General features: G+C 37.3%; 2 protein-coding genes across 3 annotated transcripts; one reads left to right on the top strand and one right to left on the bottom strand.

The window, feature by feature from the left end:
• The first annotated feature begins 729 nt into the window (after window positions 1-729).
• LOC114474373 (transcription factor 15) lies at window positions 730-4,013 on the top strand. Its single transcript, XM_028464650.1, has 2 exons — window positions 730-1,280; window positions 2,319-4,013. The coding sequence occupies exons 1-2, from the start codon at window positions 864-866 to the stop codon at window positions 2,352-2,354; spliced, it is 453 nt and encodes a 150-aa protein (XP_028320451.1). The 5' UTR covers window positions 730-863; the 3' UTR covers window positions 2,355-4,013.
• A 1,075-nt stretch (window positions 4,014-5,088) lies between these two features.
• bzw1a (basic leucine zipper and W2 domains 1a) lies at window positions 5,089-16,068 on the bottom strand. 2 transcript variants are annotated; one of them, XM_028464450.1, is made up of 12 exons: window positions 15,940-16,068; window positions 12,052-12,124; window positions 11,796-11,972; window positions 9,989-10,083; window positions 9,479-9,544; window positions 9,128-9,263; window positions 8,599-8,708; window positions 8,349-8,519; window positions 6,818-6,964; window positions 6,594-6,732; window positions 6,105-6,227; window positions 5,089-5,598 (listed from the first exon to the last, which is right to left on the bottom strand). In XM_028464450.1, exons 2-12 carry the CDS (start codon window positions 12,113-12,115, stop codon window positions 5,567-5,569), a joined length of 1,260 nt encoding a protein of 419 aa, XP_028320251.1. In that variant the 5' UTR covers window positions 12,116-12,124; window positions 15,940-16,068; the 3' UTR covers window positions 5,089-5,566. The 2 variants fall into 2 exon arrangements, with proteins under 2 accessions (XP_028320251.1, XP_028320260.1); XM_028464459.1 differs by lacking the exons at window positions 12,052-12,124; window positions 15,940-16,068 and having other exon boundaries at window positions 10,078-10,083; window positions 11,796-11,840.
• Window positions 16,069-16,500: the final 432 nt, after the last annotated feature.

Genomic DNA, 16,500 nt, shown 5'->3' with positions numbered 1-16,500 from the left:
AAAAGTATCAAAAAAGATGCAAAGAAAAGATCAAAAGACACTGAAGTTTGAAAAAAAGAAAAGAAAAAAAACTTCATTTACAAAGGCACAGGATAATTTAGAAATGTACAAAAGAAACAGAGAAGCTTTTATAGACAAAAACAAAAAATGACAAGTAAAAAAAAAAGTAAAAACACAAAACGATACATTTTCTAACACAAAAACAAAACAAAAAAAAGCAAGTGGAATGTCAACTAAAGCTATTAAAGTTTTATAAACATTTGCTTTGCTGTGAATGAAGTATCCCTTTGTCTGTCTATATCAGTCATTTTCAACCTTGGGGTTGGGACCCCATGTGGGGTCACCTGAAATGCCTAGTAATCGATAAGAAAAAAAATACATCACATTACTGATTAAATCTTTATTTTTGAATTTTTTTTAACTGTTCTTATACAAATTCAAACACAAAAAATCAACTTCTTTTACTTTTGTCAAATATAAATCTAGTTAATAATAATAATAAAATGCAGTATAAAAATATCTCTATATTTGTAATACAGTAACAAACTTGATCAAAAACTAACTCTAAAAATACGTCTTTAGGGTCACCAGACATTCTTGATATCAAAATTGGGTAAATGAAGGTTGGTTTAATGACCCACGAGCCAGGTTGAGGAACAGGTGGGCCCAGTTTAGCCCTCAGACCGTGTGTTGGACACCCCTGGTCTAATTTAAACCACCACAGGTCCTCTTCCTCCACCTGTCTTAACTTCTCTGTGCCGGGCTGGCGACCCACGAGCAGCCGTCATTCATTAGAGAGGCATGCGGCCCTGCGGCAGCTGCTCGAGGCTATTTTCACCCTCTCACTCACTCACTCAGCACGGATGAAGTCCGCCGACCGCAGCGCGTCCTCTGAGCCCGAGGAGCGGGAGGACAGCGACAGCTCAGGCGGCTGCAGCCCGGGCAGACCCCCGGGGCCGGGGCGGAGGAGGGGCAGCAGCGGTGCACATTTCCCCGGCGTGAGCAAGCAGCGTCAGGCGGCTAACGCCCGGGAGCGGGACCGGACCCACAGCGTGAACACGGCCTTCACGGCACTGCGTACGTTGATCCCCACCGAGCCCGCAGAACGGAAGCTGTCCAAGATTGAGACTCTACGCCTGGCCTCGAGCTACATCTCTCACCTGGCCAACGTGCTGCTGCTCGGGGAGAACAGCGGAGACGGACAGCCCTGCCTCCAGCACCGGAGCATCGGCCCGCTGAGGCCCATCTGCACCTTCTGCCTCAGTAGCCAGAGGAAGCTGGTGAATACTTCACTGACAGCTTTACTATGTAAAGTTGTGCATGTTAAAACAAACAGCAACTTTTAACAACAAACCACGTTTACAAAACGTATGTGATTTTTATTTTTATTTTTTTAATGTTACTTTTGACCAGATTTACAGCAATATTTGTGATGGGTTTTTCTCTCTCGTAAAAACATGTCAATGTTAAATTTAAATGTTACATTTAAATATAAACGTTAAATATAAATGCTAAATGTTAAATCTAAATGTCATATTTAAATATAAAAATTAGATCTAAATGCTTCATGTTAATCTAAATGTTAAATCTAAATGTAAATGCTAAATCTACAGTTAATTTGCATATTATCTAAATATTTAGTTTCACTCGTGACATTTAGATTTAACATTGACATATTTTTACGAGTAAATGTAAAATCTTAATGTTAAATGCTAAATCTAAACAGTGAATTTGCATATTAGCCAAATATTTAGTTTAATTTGTGATATTTAGATATAAGATTTAGATATAACATTGAGATTTGATTGTAGCATTTAGATTTAACATTGACATATTTTGACGAGTAAATCTTAAATCTAAATGCTAAATCTAAACAGTGAATTTAAATATTTATTTAGTTTCACTCATTGCATTAAGATTTAACATTTAGCATTTACATTCAACATTCACATTTAATTGTAACATTTAAATTTAACATTGACATATTTTTACGAGAAAAAAAACATCACAAATATTGCTGTAAATCTGGTCAAAAGTAACATAAAAATGGCAAAACAATTGTAAATAAAATATAATACGAATAATGGGATGAGTTACGACAACATATGAATTGTGATTGGCTGAAATCTCATATGGTAACGCCCACATATAAAGGGATATTAACATGTTTTTGAGGCTAGAAGTTGATATTGACTGAAAAACATTTCTGAAAAGTTTTATTATTCAGCTTTGGAGCGATCATCTAAAGCTGAACTCATGGGATGAGTTATCAGCACTTTAACTAAATAGTTTCTGTGACTGTTCTTTTGTCTCCACAGCTCAGGGATGGAGGGAAACACTCTGTCGGTGTGTGAAGCCTCACCTCGCTGCTGTTTACATGTGGGACTGTCTGTTTGATGCTGTTTTGGTGGAGCTGTAACCTGAGCCGATGTGTAAAGTTGCACTTGACGTAGGTTTTTATTTTGGTCCCACCAATTTGAACACCCCCACCCATTTCAATGCTCCCTCCAAGTACCGTCAGGACGAGTGAAAGCACTTCCAGCGTGGCCGTATGTTTACTTTTGCACTGTTGCACGATCGCTGAATCACTTTAGAAGGAAACCACGAAGCTGTGACCATTTGAACTGATTTGTGACCCTGAAACCAGGGGTTGGCAACCTGTGGCTACCGAGCCACATGAGGCCCTTTAGCTCTTCCCCATGACTCTGAGACTAATCAAAGTGTCCCTCTGACAATCAAGTATGTCATCAGGTTTAATTATTTCGATTCAACACAAAACTAATTAACATTTCATGTAAAATTTTACATGAATACAGGAAGCCCCGCCCCCTCAGTGACAAGCAACTCGTGCCATTGAGTATTGACTAGTATGTTAAGGTTACATTTATTCAGACAACTGTAACTTAGGAAACCCACTTTGATCGTCTGACATGTTTGGACTGTCAACTGCCAGTCTTCGTCAGAGGCATCTGCTGATTGCTTTGATGTTTCCTTGACTTCCGCATAGTAAATCCAGCAGGATTCTTTTTGCTTGGATGAGCATTGACTAGTTTGCTAAAAACTTCCTATGGTCGTTTCCATGCACAGTCTCTGTAAGTAACGGTGGAGTAAAACTTATCCCTTTAGCAATGTTTTAAACCCAAGTTGCTATATTATGTTAAGGTTTAATTTATTCAGACAAACCGTTTTTCAGGAAATTTACTTTGAAGAAGACTTGCAGTTGACAGTCAAACACGTCAAGAGATCAAAGGCGTCTGCTGATCGCTTTGAAGACCATGACTTCAGAGTAATAATTTCAGCAAGTTCTTTTTGAATAATATGTTATGGTTTATTTATTCAGATGACCGTTTTTCAGGAAATTTACTTTGATCTCCTGACATGTTTTGACTTTCAACTACCAGTCTTCTTTAGAGGCGTCTGCTGATCACTTTGTGTCCCTGACTTGTGCGTAATAATTACAGCAAGTTGTATGTCTTCTTTTTGAATATTATATCAAGGTTTTACTTATTGAGACAACTTCGTTTCAGGAAAATTACCCAAAAAGAACTTGCTGGAATTTTTACGCAGATGTCAAGGGCACATCAAAGTGATTAGTAGATGTCTGGAGATCGTAGTAAATTTCCTGAAAAACAGTTGTCTGAATAAATTAAACCATATCTTATTCAAAAAGACAAAAACAACTCGCTGGAATTATTACCCAGTTGCTCACATGGTAGCATTGGGGCTCCGAATGATTTATCCCAGTTTACTTTATAGGATGAAAGCTGTTGGCCGGCCTCCTGTTTAGTGGGCGGGGCTAAAACGGCCCTGTAGTTGTCAAAGGGTTGCCGACCCCTGCCTTAAACAAACCCAGCTGATCCCTGGATTGCACACTATCTGCACACTACCTCAGAGCTGAGCTTGGAACATGAAGGCCTACCTCTAAAGCCAAACACACGAGCGTGGAGGAAAGTACTTGAATACACGACAACTGTGTCCTTTGCACATCAAACACTGCTGGAAGCTGCTTGAAAAAAAAAAAAAAAAAAAGTGTATTTTTGTACAATTAAAAGAAAATTTTAAAGTGATCTGATATGTTGGTGTAATAAACCGTGATCCAATGTTTAAAAACACAAACACTATACATACAATCTAAGATAAACAGCACTATGCTGGTTTTTAAATAAGTGTGGATGTTATTCAAAGCATTTTATTTTTGAAAAAATGCCCACTTCCACTTACAATTCAATGAGGATTTGTTTTAAAAACCTAGGTACAGGACATTCAGATTTTTAAAAGCTGTTATCAAATTTTTTTATGGAAATTGATCAGCTATTAGAGAAACAATCCGAGAACAAACATTTTTACAAAACGAGATTAATAGATTGTAATTTTTAAATTAATGTAACAAATTTAACATATTTTTGTAATGCAATTTAAAAAAAACAGGCTTGAAAAAAGCATTTCAAATCTCTTAGATTTACAAGTAAAGGTTTTGTTTATAATTTATCATAAGATTTCAAGACAGGCAAATTTTAAAAAATATTTTATCTGGAGGGTTTTATATGGCAAATACACCTGGATTTTTATTTTTAATTTAACAGGAAAAACTTAACAATGTTTTAAACTTGTAATTTAAAAATATTGTGAATATTGTAAATATGGTACATAAAATTCTTAAAAATATCAATAAATCTGTAAATATTAGGAGGTTGAATATTAATAGACTGATCCAAACATATAAACACATAAAAGGCAGATACTATAAGAGTAATCTTCTCTTTTGCTTCTTTTCATTTAAAATGTGTTGATTTGGAAGTTTGGTTGCCAAGACTGTTTTACTTTTAAATATAATAAAGAAAAAAAAAGAAGAACTGAGGACTAATTAAAAAATGTTAAATGAATAAAGACAATTAAAAAAAAAGTACTAACAAAAGATAGTTCTGAATTACTAACAATAAATATCAAATTACTACATTTATGAAAAAAGGTCAATATATTCAGATAGAATTCTGGGAGTTTTTTTTCCTATACTTGAGTACTTGTAAATGCCGTTTTATACAGGTTGAGGGGTGAATTGTGATTTTTCTGCAGAAAACAAACACAGAATCATTTCAATACTCTTTATTCCATAAAAAATTCAATTGGTTCGTGTCAGATTAAAGACAGTAGAAATAACCGATTAGCTGGCGAGGCATCTTCTGACGGCTTCCACCAAAAACCATCCACCGAGGAGGCGGAGTTAAAGAGCCGGTGAGACGACGACGACAAACGGGGAGAAACCGTAAAGCAAACTTTGGCGAGAGTCTTGACATTTAGACGCCGTCGTCAGAAACTCAAAAGGCGACCAAATCCTGATTTCAAATGCGACACCGTGGAATGTTTTTAATCCACATTAATGGAGGTGGCGTTAAAGCGAGAGGGGGAAGAAAAAGGAGATTTCCACGGTGCGTTCAAGGAGCGAGCCCTTTGTTAGGCGTGGATGTGTGGGAGCGGTGGAGAAAAAGAGCAGGAGGTAGAAAAAAAGGGAGGGAAACACATTCTATCAAACGCGCTGCTACCTGATTCTAAACACAGCTCGTCCTCCTCAGTCTGCCTCCTCTTCGTCAGACTCAGACTCTGTAGAGAGGAAGAGGAGGCTCAGACAAATGCTCAAACACTTTCAACATGTCATTACGGTTTTTTATTCTCATCATTCCAAATGTAAATTATTAAAATTATAATATATAATATTTTCACAGGACAAAAATATTGTTGGTTTTTTTTTTTTAAATTATATTTTACTTTTTTCCTGGACATCAAAAACATTTATTTATTACAAAATGTATCTTGTTCAATGTAGTGCATTTTTATGATTTTTACTTTCATCAAGTATACACACATCCTCATGCACTACATATTAACATGCATTCATGTATATTAATCCATAACTAGTCAAACAAATGATGATGAAAGAGTAAAAACAAATGTAACAATAATATCCAGATTTCCTTTGACTTCTAGATAATTTCCTCTTAAAATAAGTTTCCCGGGATGAAAAAACCGTTTGAGCGGACATCACGTGTGTCTGTAAAACACATTCAGTTTCTGAGACGGTAGGGAAAAGAAAGAAAAAAATGTCTTACCTTCCTCTGCGTTTTTCAGCCACTCGACAAACTTTTTCATTTGCTCGAGGAAAACGCTTTTTCCCTTGGCAACGTGGGCTTCGGTGAACCACTTCAGTATGGCCTCCTCGCTCAGAACATCAGCTGTTCAGAGGAGACATCAAAGGGAACAAATTAGTCCTAACAATTAGTATAAACTGGCAAATAATGGGCATGGCTAATCAGGAATATAGCTAAATTGGCAAAAATGAGCATGATATATGGTGAAAATAAGGCAAAATAAAATAAGGCTAAGTTTGGTGTAGTTGCACAAAAATGGGCTCAAATCGTTAAAGAAAATATTCTTAGTTTCTTGAAAGCATCTGGCCACCCCAAAGTTGAGAACCCCTGAATTAGATGAACCATTGTGCCGTTTCACGTCTGAACATTAAAGACTTGGTAAAATGGCAGCCTAAGCTGAGCCATGTTAGTTTCTATAGGTGGGGGTGGGACATGCTGCCGTCTGCCGACCTTTGTAAAGCAGCACCACGATCTTCTGGAAAGCCTTCATGAAGTGGATGTTGTCGTAGCAGTACTCCTGGATCTTCAGCAGCAGGCTGAGCTCAGACTGACCCTGGGAGGTGAAGGCCTTCAGCAGAGGGCTATATTGCTGCAGACGACAATAACGACACTTAAACAACTACATGCACTAATCCAAAGCAACAAAGGTCCATTATTAAAATATATAGTCGTACCTTTAAGTGTTTGATGGCTTGTTCGGTAACGAGCTCCTCCTTCTTGTTCCACTCCACGGAGCTCATCACGCTGGTCCAAATGATGCCGATCATGGTCTGCTCAGAGATGCTGGACTTCTTCATCTCCTCCTTGAGAAAGGCAATAATCTGAAACACACAAGGCAAACGCAGAGGTCTAAATTCCTGGCAGATGCTCCAAATCAAGCCATTTCCAGAAAGAAATTTGGTTACAGCAGCAAGACATGATCTGAAATTATAAGAGGCATGAAAATGAGAAGAAAAAAATGTTTGTGTCTTGTTTAAACATTTACTTTTAGTCTATAATCTTAATGGCATATTGCAGGAAAGAGTTTCTAGAGCAGGGGTGTCAAACACATTTAAGTTCAGGGGCCAAATAAGGAGCAGTTTGATCTCAAGCAGGCCACAGATTTTATGCAGGGTTTGCACTTCTACATATACATAAAATACAAAAGTTAAAAAAAACTGGCAATATTTAAGCAATAAGTGATAGAATTCAGTCCCAAAAAGATCTTCACTTAAAATGTCCTAGATTTTGTGACCAATTTCTTTTTAATTAAGGGAAATATTGTGTAATAACTTTTGGACAATTGACTGCAAAAGCCCCCCCCCCCCCCCCCCCTTATTTACTTTTGGGATGTCCGTCATGGTCTCGTCTATAATAGCTGGGAGAAGTAGCGATATATTCAACATATTAAAATAAACAACGAAGAGGACATTACAACTATCCGAGCGAAAACATACCGGACCAGTCGTGCTGCTCACTAGTACGCAGTCTGCGCTGCTGGGTCATTTTCTTTATGTTATATTGTTCGTATAAGAGCGTTAACACAGCTAATGGGAATCATAATAAAAACCACCATTACATTAGCTAGCTAGCTGAACCTACAGCTGACCCAAGGCTAATAAGAAAGCAGCTAGTAACGCTGCTAAGCAGTAACAAAGCCTGTTAATATAGATTAATATAAATCGGGAGACTTGTATGCTTCAGGAGGATGTCGACTGGAATACTGATTGAATTATAGTAATACCTGCATACCCCAGTCGTCGCAGTCTTTTTTTTTTATTATTGTCCATTGTAGACATCGCTTTAGTTGTGTTTTTCGAATTTGGGAACAAAAATAACACGACTCCCCTAGCCAAACTCTTGGGGTACCCGGTATTTAACTTGTACAAGCCATGAGCACACCGCTTCACCGTTGTGCCTGCTCTGAGCATGTCGAACCTTGCTTACATAGTAACAGTTGCTCAGACGTATGATTGGACAATGACTGTTTGTGGGCGAGGTTTTGCGAGAGGCCATTTATTTTAGTTTTTTTTTTTTTTTTAAGTTTAGTATTAAAAATAACAGCAATCATGCGATATACGCAGTGGGAAAACTGTGAGCACCTGCAAATATTGTTGGTTTATTTATACAATGATTTTTACTTTCTCCTGCGAGCCGAATTGGATGCTCCAAAGGGCCCGATTTGGCCCCCAGGCCATGAGTTCTAGGACATGAAAAGAAGCTCACCTCCTTCTGAGGGTCTCCCTGGGACATTTGCTCCTGGAGCTCCTTCTGCAGCTCCTTGCGAGCGCCGATGGATTGCTGGTTGCGGGCAAAGTCAGACAGCTCCTTCAGCCCAGCGTCGGTGAAGTACTTAGAAAAATGCTCACAGCTCCGCTTGTTGGCAGGGAAGAGTTCCTGAAAAGCAACAGATTGAAACCATCAACCCACAAGCAGTGCAGACACACAAGGGAGGGGACGCGGCTCGTTGCCCTACCATCAGCCTGTTGTCCATCCCGACTTTACGAAGCATGGCAGCAACAGAGTTAATGTCCCTTTCGTTTATCCACGACTTGAACAGCTTGACAGCGAAGGCAGCAGAAACTCCTGGAACAGAAAAGGAGCTTTTAACAACATCAGTTTTTTCTCATGCCTTGAATTTTTACACTGTTTTGCAGATGTTGACCAAAAAACACGTTCAAGCCCCAACTTATTTTCCTCACATGTACATTTACGGACATCCTCAGGTGTCAGACTAAGGTATTAGAAAAACCTCTGTCATTTATCAGACCAAACGAACCCATGTCTCAGCAAAACCTCCGTCAAATGACACGGCCTCGGGAAATAAAACTAGAGCTGGGCGATATGGACCAAAACTCATCTTTATATTTTTTCTCATAATGGCAAAGCACGATATGAATCAATATTTTCTTTGGGTTTGATAAATGACAGATGTTTTTCCTAATACCTCACTCTGAGATCTGTGGATGTCCGTAAATGTCCACCCTACACGTGGCTGCTCTCACCCTCTTTGACGAGGTTCTCATTGAAGAGGCTGTTCAGGATAGACGCCGATATGTTGCCGTTGGCCAGCAGGATGCCGGTGAGCATGGCGAGTTTGTTGCGCTCTGACTCCGTGAACCCTTTGAGGAACAGCAGCAACTACAGACACACACACACACACACTCTTTGAGTTGCCCTCACACTTTTATACAGTGTGTGTACACAAAACAAAACAAACAATGTAGCATCACGTGTGCTTTGTGCAAAGTATAATCCTGTTTAACAGTCAGCTGGACACTCACTAAGCTCCTACAAACAGAACAGGCTGTGACTTCACGTTGGAAACGGCAGCACAGCATCTGTTAAAAACTCACCTTCTTGATTTCCTCTTCGAAACCTTTCTCCAGGTACTTGTAGCGCCTGATCAGCTTGTTAAAAACCTGTTTGTGTGTGAGAGAGGAGGAAAAGAATCAGATCAGTGTCAACAAAGCATCGTGTCGCACAGTTTTTCACACAGCATTAAAATAGGCTAATTTTGTAAAATATGACAGTTGTATATTATTATTTAAACATTTGCTAAATTCTACAAAGCACATTGTAGAATTGATTAAAATGTTTATTGATCATATGTGGATAATTTCAGTGTTATTGTGGGAATAACACTTTGATTGCCTTAATTATAGTTTATACTGTATATTGTCCCACGTTCAATTAGTCCAACAGTTTATACATTAATGACGCTATCAAAACATTTACAAAATTCCTGCTGTGTTTTTTTTTTTCTTTAACTCTGACAAGAAACACAATGTGGTGGAATTTGTTAAACAACCCTGTGCTCTTCATAACCATTGTATGAGACGGTTGCCTCTGGTTGTGCTGGTTACCTGAGCATATGCTTGCATTGTCTCCAGGTCCTCTTGTGCCGTGAAAAGGCAGAACTCGGTGCGGGTCATGTCATCAGATAAAGTCCCGCCTGGGGCTGCAGGATGGGGAAATAAAACAAAATAACTTAACACAAGATAGAGAACTGAATGATAAATACCAACCCTGGTTAGCCTGCTTTAATCTGGCTAGTTTGTTTCATTTTAATGCATGTCGGCCTCTGAGGTGAACCAACAGCATTAATGGAAGAAAGCACTAACAGGATTAAGGGTTGGGTATTGTCCTGAAGTTACCTTCCCATCACAGTGGAAGGGAAGCCCTATTGTGTCACCCTCTTTGTCTACTTTTCCACTTGTATGTGAAAACTAGTTCCGTCAAACAGAATTAAACCTTTGTCTCCACTGAGCAAATCAGAGTTTATTGGTCACACCTGACAGTGCAACAACCGACAATCGTTAATTCTTTTGTGATCTTTTTAGATCCAACAACTACAGAAAGGGTCTGTGATGCACTGATGTAACAAATTAACTATTGTTACTGCTTGTTTGCTGGCTATATAAAAAAAAAAAAAAAAATCAGTATTTTGACATGTTCCAAAAGTAATACAATAATGGTTAACCTATTCCAGGATTTTAAGACCTTTTGCTTTTTACTAGATTGTTAACTATCCAACTTATCTTTTAGAATCTACTCTTCATTGCTAGTCCTGATAAATTGATAAGCCGGTATTTCATTGTCTATAAGGGCGTGTCTACACACCGGCTCTGGAGCGGATCAAAGCAGAGGATTCTACGCGGGACGTAAACTGTGGTCTTGAAGCAACTTGACACCAACTCTGACTTGAGGGCTGATTCAGTGAAAATACCACCATAAAACATTAAAAACAGCTCATGTGCAGACGTGAAGCAGCGAGTAGGGGCAGGTGTGTGTCGATGTTTTCATCTGACTGCTTTTTACACTTTTACACTATCATGATGTGAAAGCAGCCTAAAAATATCAATATTAACACTTTATAATAATTAATGTAAACATATTACCACTAGGGGTGGCAATCTTTAGGAAAATCACGATTATAAGAATTGTGATTCGACATTCTTTTTTCTTTTCTTTCACCCTGTGCATTCAGACAGGAGATAAATGTACCTTTTATTAAATGAGCGGTGGAACATCTGTAAACTTCTTAGTTAGAACTGTGTAGGAAAAGCGCCAAAGTAGCAGCATCATTACTGTAACATATACAATAAATAATAAGGCCTGTCCAAAAGGATAGATTATATACAAACTACATAAGCAGCTTAAGTACAATAATGTCTTTAAAATATTGGTTAATCCATTAATAAATTCGTATACAGTATTTCTTGTAACATATAAAGTAAATAAACAATTATTGGAAATGTAGGAATCGATCATCGATTACCGTCCGACTGGCAATGCATTGATTAGTCGTCCCACCCCTAATGACCACACCCAAATTAAATTGATTCAAACTTAACGTGTGTTACAATGGAACATTAATTCACTGTATCAGTAATTGACAATTCGTCAAACTTTGTTCATTCTCTCACAATTCATCGGTTGGAAATTCCTACTGGGCCAGAAATTATTACTGCCAAACGTTATCAGTTTATTGTGTTTAATTATTATAAACTTTTTCTTTGCATTTCCTTTGTTAAAGAACATTGTTTAAACCTATTATGTTGCACTGAGGTCACCATTGGAGTTTGAAGCATGTGTTCTGCTCCCAGGCATTAATCATGTTTGCTTTTATGAATTACGTGCAAAATGCAATACAAGGACTTCTTCACTCACCCAGCATACCGCCAGCCACCAGGATGTCAAAGAGTGTCTCTGCATACCGGCGATAGTCGAGCTTGGCACCAGAGGCATCAAGGAATTTCGCAACGGCTTCCAAGTCAGTGCCAGTTTGATTCAAGCCTTGTACGATACTTTCTTGAAACTGAGTAGGGTCAAATTTCTCCTTTTCATCTGCAGCAGGAAAACACGCATTTAAAATCAATCAATCAGGGCTACAGACAAACACAAAGCAGCCTTCGGAGAGTCCCACCTCTTTTCCTCGTTTTGAAACGCTGGCCAGTAAGCGTTGGCTTCTGCTGCTTTTGATTATTCATAAAAGACACCTGAAAGAACCAAGACAAAAGACACATAAGCACACAGTGAACACAGAGCATCCTTCAAATATGACTAAGTTTGCAGATTTCATTCAGGAAAATGAACCACTGCGGATGGGCAACACTGAGCAAAATTGGCATTACACTATATAAATCTGAATTTTGATTCCTTATTGCAATTTTTCAAAAAGATAATGGGCTAAAAATACCTGCACAATGACATGCTAATTTTGGCTTTTTCTCCTATTAAGGACAGCACGTGTGTGAGTTCTGCAGCGTGGCTTTCTTTGCCAATCTAGGGTGTACACACGTAGTGGATGTTTTTTCTTTTCATAATCATGTAATACAAATGTACATTTCTCCTAAAAATTAAGCAAATTGGTTGGTATTATTAGATTAGTCTCATTTTATGTTGAAAATTGAGCAAAATTGAGCTTTATTTAAGCAAAAGCATATTCCAACCAATAAATCAATATAGTAATTGATACAATATTTGATCGCTTCAGCCCTAAATGTTACAGTATAGAACAGAATAAAAACCGATGAATCACAGCCGTTAGACAAATACTTAAGTCAAACCGGCATTGCGAGTTTGGGAAAACAAAAAAAACCCACACCTTGATTCCAGGAAGACACTTGATACTATTACATAACGCCTGTGATTTAAAGATAGAATTATAAAAAAGCAATGAGGAATAAAAGACACTCATTGGTGGGAAAACATTTCAACACTATGAAACTAAGAAGTACTTAGAAGTCAAGTCATCTTTTTATGAATCGTGATTTTTATTCAAAGACAATGACAAAAACAGCAAACTTTTGCTGAGTAAGGCAGCCACTTACACTTTATACAAAGCTCAAAATTCTCCTCCTCACAACATTTCACAGCACTTATTTAAAGCGAGGATCCCGCTGTGACCACAGCGAGGGTGATTCTGTGCCAGGAGATTGATTTGTACCAACTCCCACGTGTTTGGCGCCCCTGCATCAGACGATCTGAGATGAAGTAGTCGCAAACTAAAGTATCCCACGTGTACATGGAGAAATCACATTATTGGGTAGATGAATGTACATCACTCCTGGGCAGTCGGTGGGTGGTTGATTTTCTCTCGGATCATGCTTAAAAACTTCTTCATCAGTTTCGTTTAACTCCATTTCTACATCACACCATTCAGGACAACTTCTAGATGATCCTACATGGAGTAACGACACTCAATCCTCGCTTGTGACATTCTGAAATTGAAAAATCACAAAAATACTTCAGAATTAAATAGTAACCAATCTTTAGAAAATTATGACAAACTATCAAGTGCCAGTGCAGTATTTAATTTACCAATACATATAAACATAAAGCTCAGTTCATGTATTTTGGTGCAGATAATTGTAGAAATTCCAAATTGTCCTGATTCCGTTTAAGAGTTTTGTTTTTTTTTTTTAACCTTTCTTACGTCAGCTTTCCATAATCATATGCAATCTAATCACAATTTCAGAAAGTTGGATAAGTATGACATGTCTGCCTGTTTTTGCTAAGCTTGCTGCACATTTGGCCACCTGTTGTACTGTGAAAAATATCATTAAAATAACCGATATTATCCCAGAACATGTAGGTGAGGCTTTTCGTCCATTTCAGGAGGCGAAATCCACGATATTGTGAGATTTTCAAAGCCATGTTTTATGTCCCTTTGCTTACAAGTGTGATTTTGTCTCAAAACATGCATGCGAGGGTACATTCGCTTCTATAAAAGAAAATGAAAGTCAGTTCTGTAATTTTTTTTCTACAAAATCTGTGAGCCTTTAGTCAGCTCAGTAAGTGAATTCACAGTTGAACATTCAAATTTGCTGGAACATTATGTTCTAGACATTTTGTTAACTCCCCAAAAATTATTACAGACATTTTACTCACATCTTGAATCCAGTCCTCTGAACCAAAGAGATGCTGCTGGGCCAGGAATTTCCAAGTCATGACAGTTGTTGGTCCCGTGGAAAGTTCCTCTACGCAAATGCCCTACGTTCATACCGTTATACCCGAGATAATCGGTTTCCTACAAACATAAATGCTCATATATAATTGTTTGGGTTATTTTTCAGTTAATTCTGAAATTGTTTTTCTACTTTTTCAGACATTTCAGTGGTTTTTTATATTTTAAATTTTATTTTCTGTATTCTAAGGAAATAAATTAACGGATTTTTTTTTTTTTACATTGTTAAGATTCAGCTCCAGAATTTTAGAAATATTTTTAAATAAAAGCTTTTATAGGAATTATTTTTTTTGGAATAACCAGAAATTGGGAGAAACTGAATAATACAAGTAAAAAAAAAAAAAATCAACATTCTGTCTAGGGTTGGAAAATTAAATGTAACAAGAAACACCGACAGTCTGGCCTTTAACCATGATGATAAAGTTGGGAAAACATATTTTAGCAATATCCGCATCCGATAATTCAAATTTCAATATATATTTTCTTCACAAAGTTTATTTTTTAATATTGGCAAAATTCCTGAGCTTAAGTCCCCATGAAAATTTGCTGTTGGAACCGTAAAACTTATCAGTAAAGATAAATAAATCTAGCTTTTATTATTTTGGGCCGTGCATTCAGTGTCTATAGTTCCGGACTTGACCTCAGACAAACCTGACTACAGTTCCGGCACTTCCTGTGTGCATGCGCAGTGTACGTACTGTAAGGCGCTAGACCCAAGGATTTTTCCTTCCGCTGATGTGGGGTTCGAATCCCACATCTGACACATTTTTCTTCATTTGAACATATTTAACACGGCAAATTTCACCTTTAAAAATATATATACAAAAACAAAAAAGAAACATTTTAGGGAATTCCCTGGGTTAGCGATTGGTTTAAGCTATTAAAAAAATAGCTAGAAAGACACGGGTCCTGCAGTGGCGGAACTACCGCATTCGACTTATTGCGCATGCGCACAAGAAGTGCCGGAACTATCGTCTGGATTGTTTGAGGTCCGGATCCGTACCAATAGCAACAGCCTAAAATGTATTAAAGATCCAAAAAGTCTATATAAAACAAATATCGCAACTTTGTCGGATTTTAACTAAATTTCCTCTAAAACCACATCACAGCACACATTTCTACAAATAAATAATGTACTTAAAAGTTAGAAAAACAAGGATTTAGAAAGTAGTTCAAGACCTAATAATTATTAAAAAATAAAAAATAAAAGAAATAAATAAATAAAATAAACATTTAGCAACACAAGTGCTTAATGTGATTTGTCTTTGTATATTACAAATTTGACATTTTGGGGTTTATTTATTACAGTACATAGGCAGGTCAGGGTTGTAGCGTATTATAACCCAGAGGCCTGAAAACTAAATTATTGTGTTTTATATATAGATATAATATTAACCATAAATATTACCAGAGATTTTCAGCACACATAGTGTCAACATCTTCTTCCATTGTCTGTCAGCTCTGTCGAAAACCGGGATCGTCTCAACTACAGCTGCTAATGCTAATGGTGGATTAGCTCCGGCCTAACCATGCGTCTGTTAGCTCCGCCTGCTAACTGTCGAATCTGATTTATTTGTAAAAGATTAACGAGCTATCAAGTTTATTTACATAAATGGGATGCCATTAAGTGTTAGTGAATACATAAAACATTACCGTGTCGCTGGTGTTTAGACATCGGGGATAAGCTAATGTGGCCGGAACTCAAACAGCGATGGCATTTCTATTTTTTATTTTTTTTAAAGGCTTAACACTGTCTAAACACGTGAAAACACGAAGACAGAGTGACCAAGAAAATACATTTTTGACGTGACATTTAGTAATGAACGTGAAAAAGCTGATACTCACCGAAATTAATGCAAATAAAAAACGGCAGTGAACCAGAACGAACTGAAGAAGCAAAGCGTCGACTGAAAATGAAGAAGCTCAAACAAAAAGAGCAGCGCGTAAGACTGCGCATGCGCACTTGGCCTCAGGTGGAGGGGCTTGCGTTTCACGTAAAAAAAAATAATAATAATAATAATTATTTTTGACTAAAGAAAAAGTTTTATTACAATGAAATGAATAAATAAAAAAATACAAACTGTGTTTAATATGTTTGTTAATTAAGTATTCAGTCGAACAGCAACAACTTTAATTATTTTTCCAAAAACAAACAAAAAACCAACCTAAAGTTGAGGGTTGCTATCTGATTATGTTAAAGTAATGCTTAAATAACAACCATTCATCGCTGTTTTTCATCGTCCACATTACATTTAAAGCTATTGAGCCCCTAAATTAGTGATACTCAAACTGTTTTCTGTCCCCTCTTCCCATTCCAACAAAAATAATAATTAAAAAAATTTTTTTAACCATTATTATAAAAGTAAAGATTGTGACTATTCTTCTTTAAAACTCATTAGAACTCAT

The sequence above is a fragment of the Gouania willdenowi genome, chromosome 2 (genome assembly GCF_900634775.1).
Source record: "Gouania willdenowi chromosome 2, fGouWil2.1, whole genome shotgun sequence".
NCBI classification, from domain to species: Eukaryota; Metazoa; Chordata; class Actinopteri; order Blenniiformes; family Gobiesocidae; genus Gouania; species Gouania willdenowi.
This window is presented reverse-complemented; position numbering and strand designations above follow the sequence as displayed.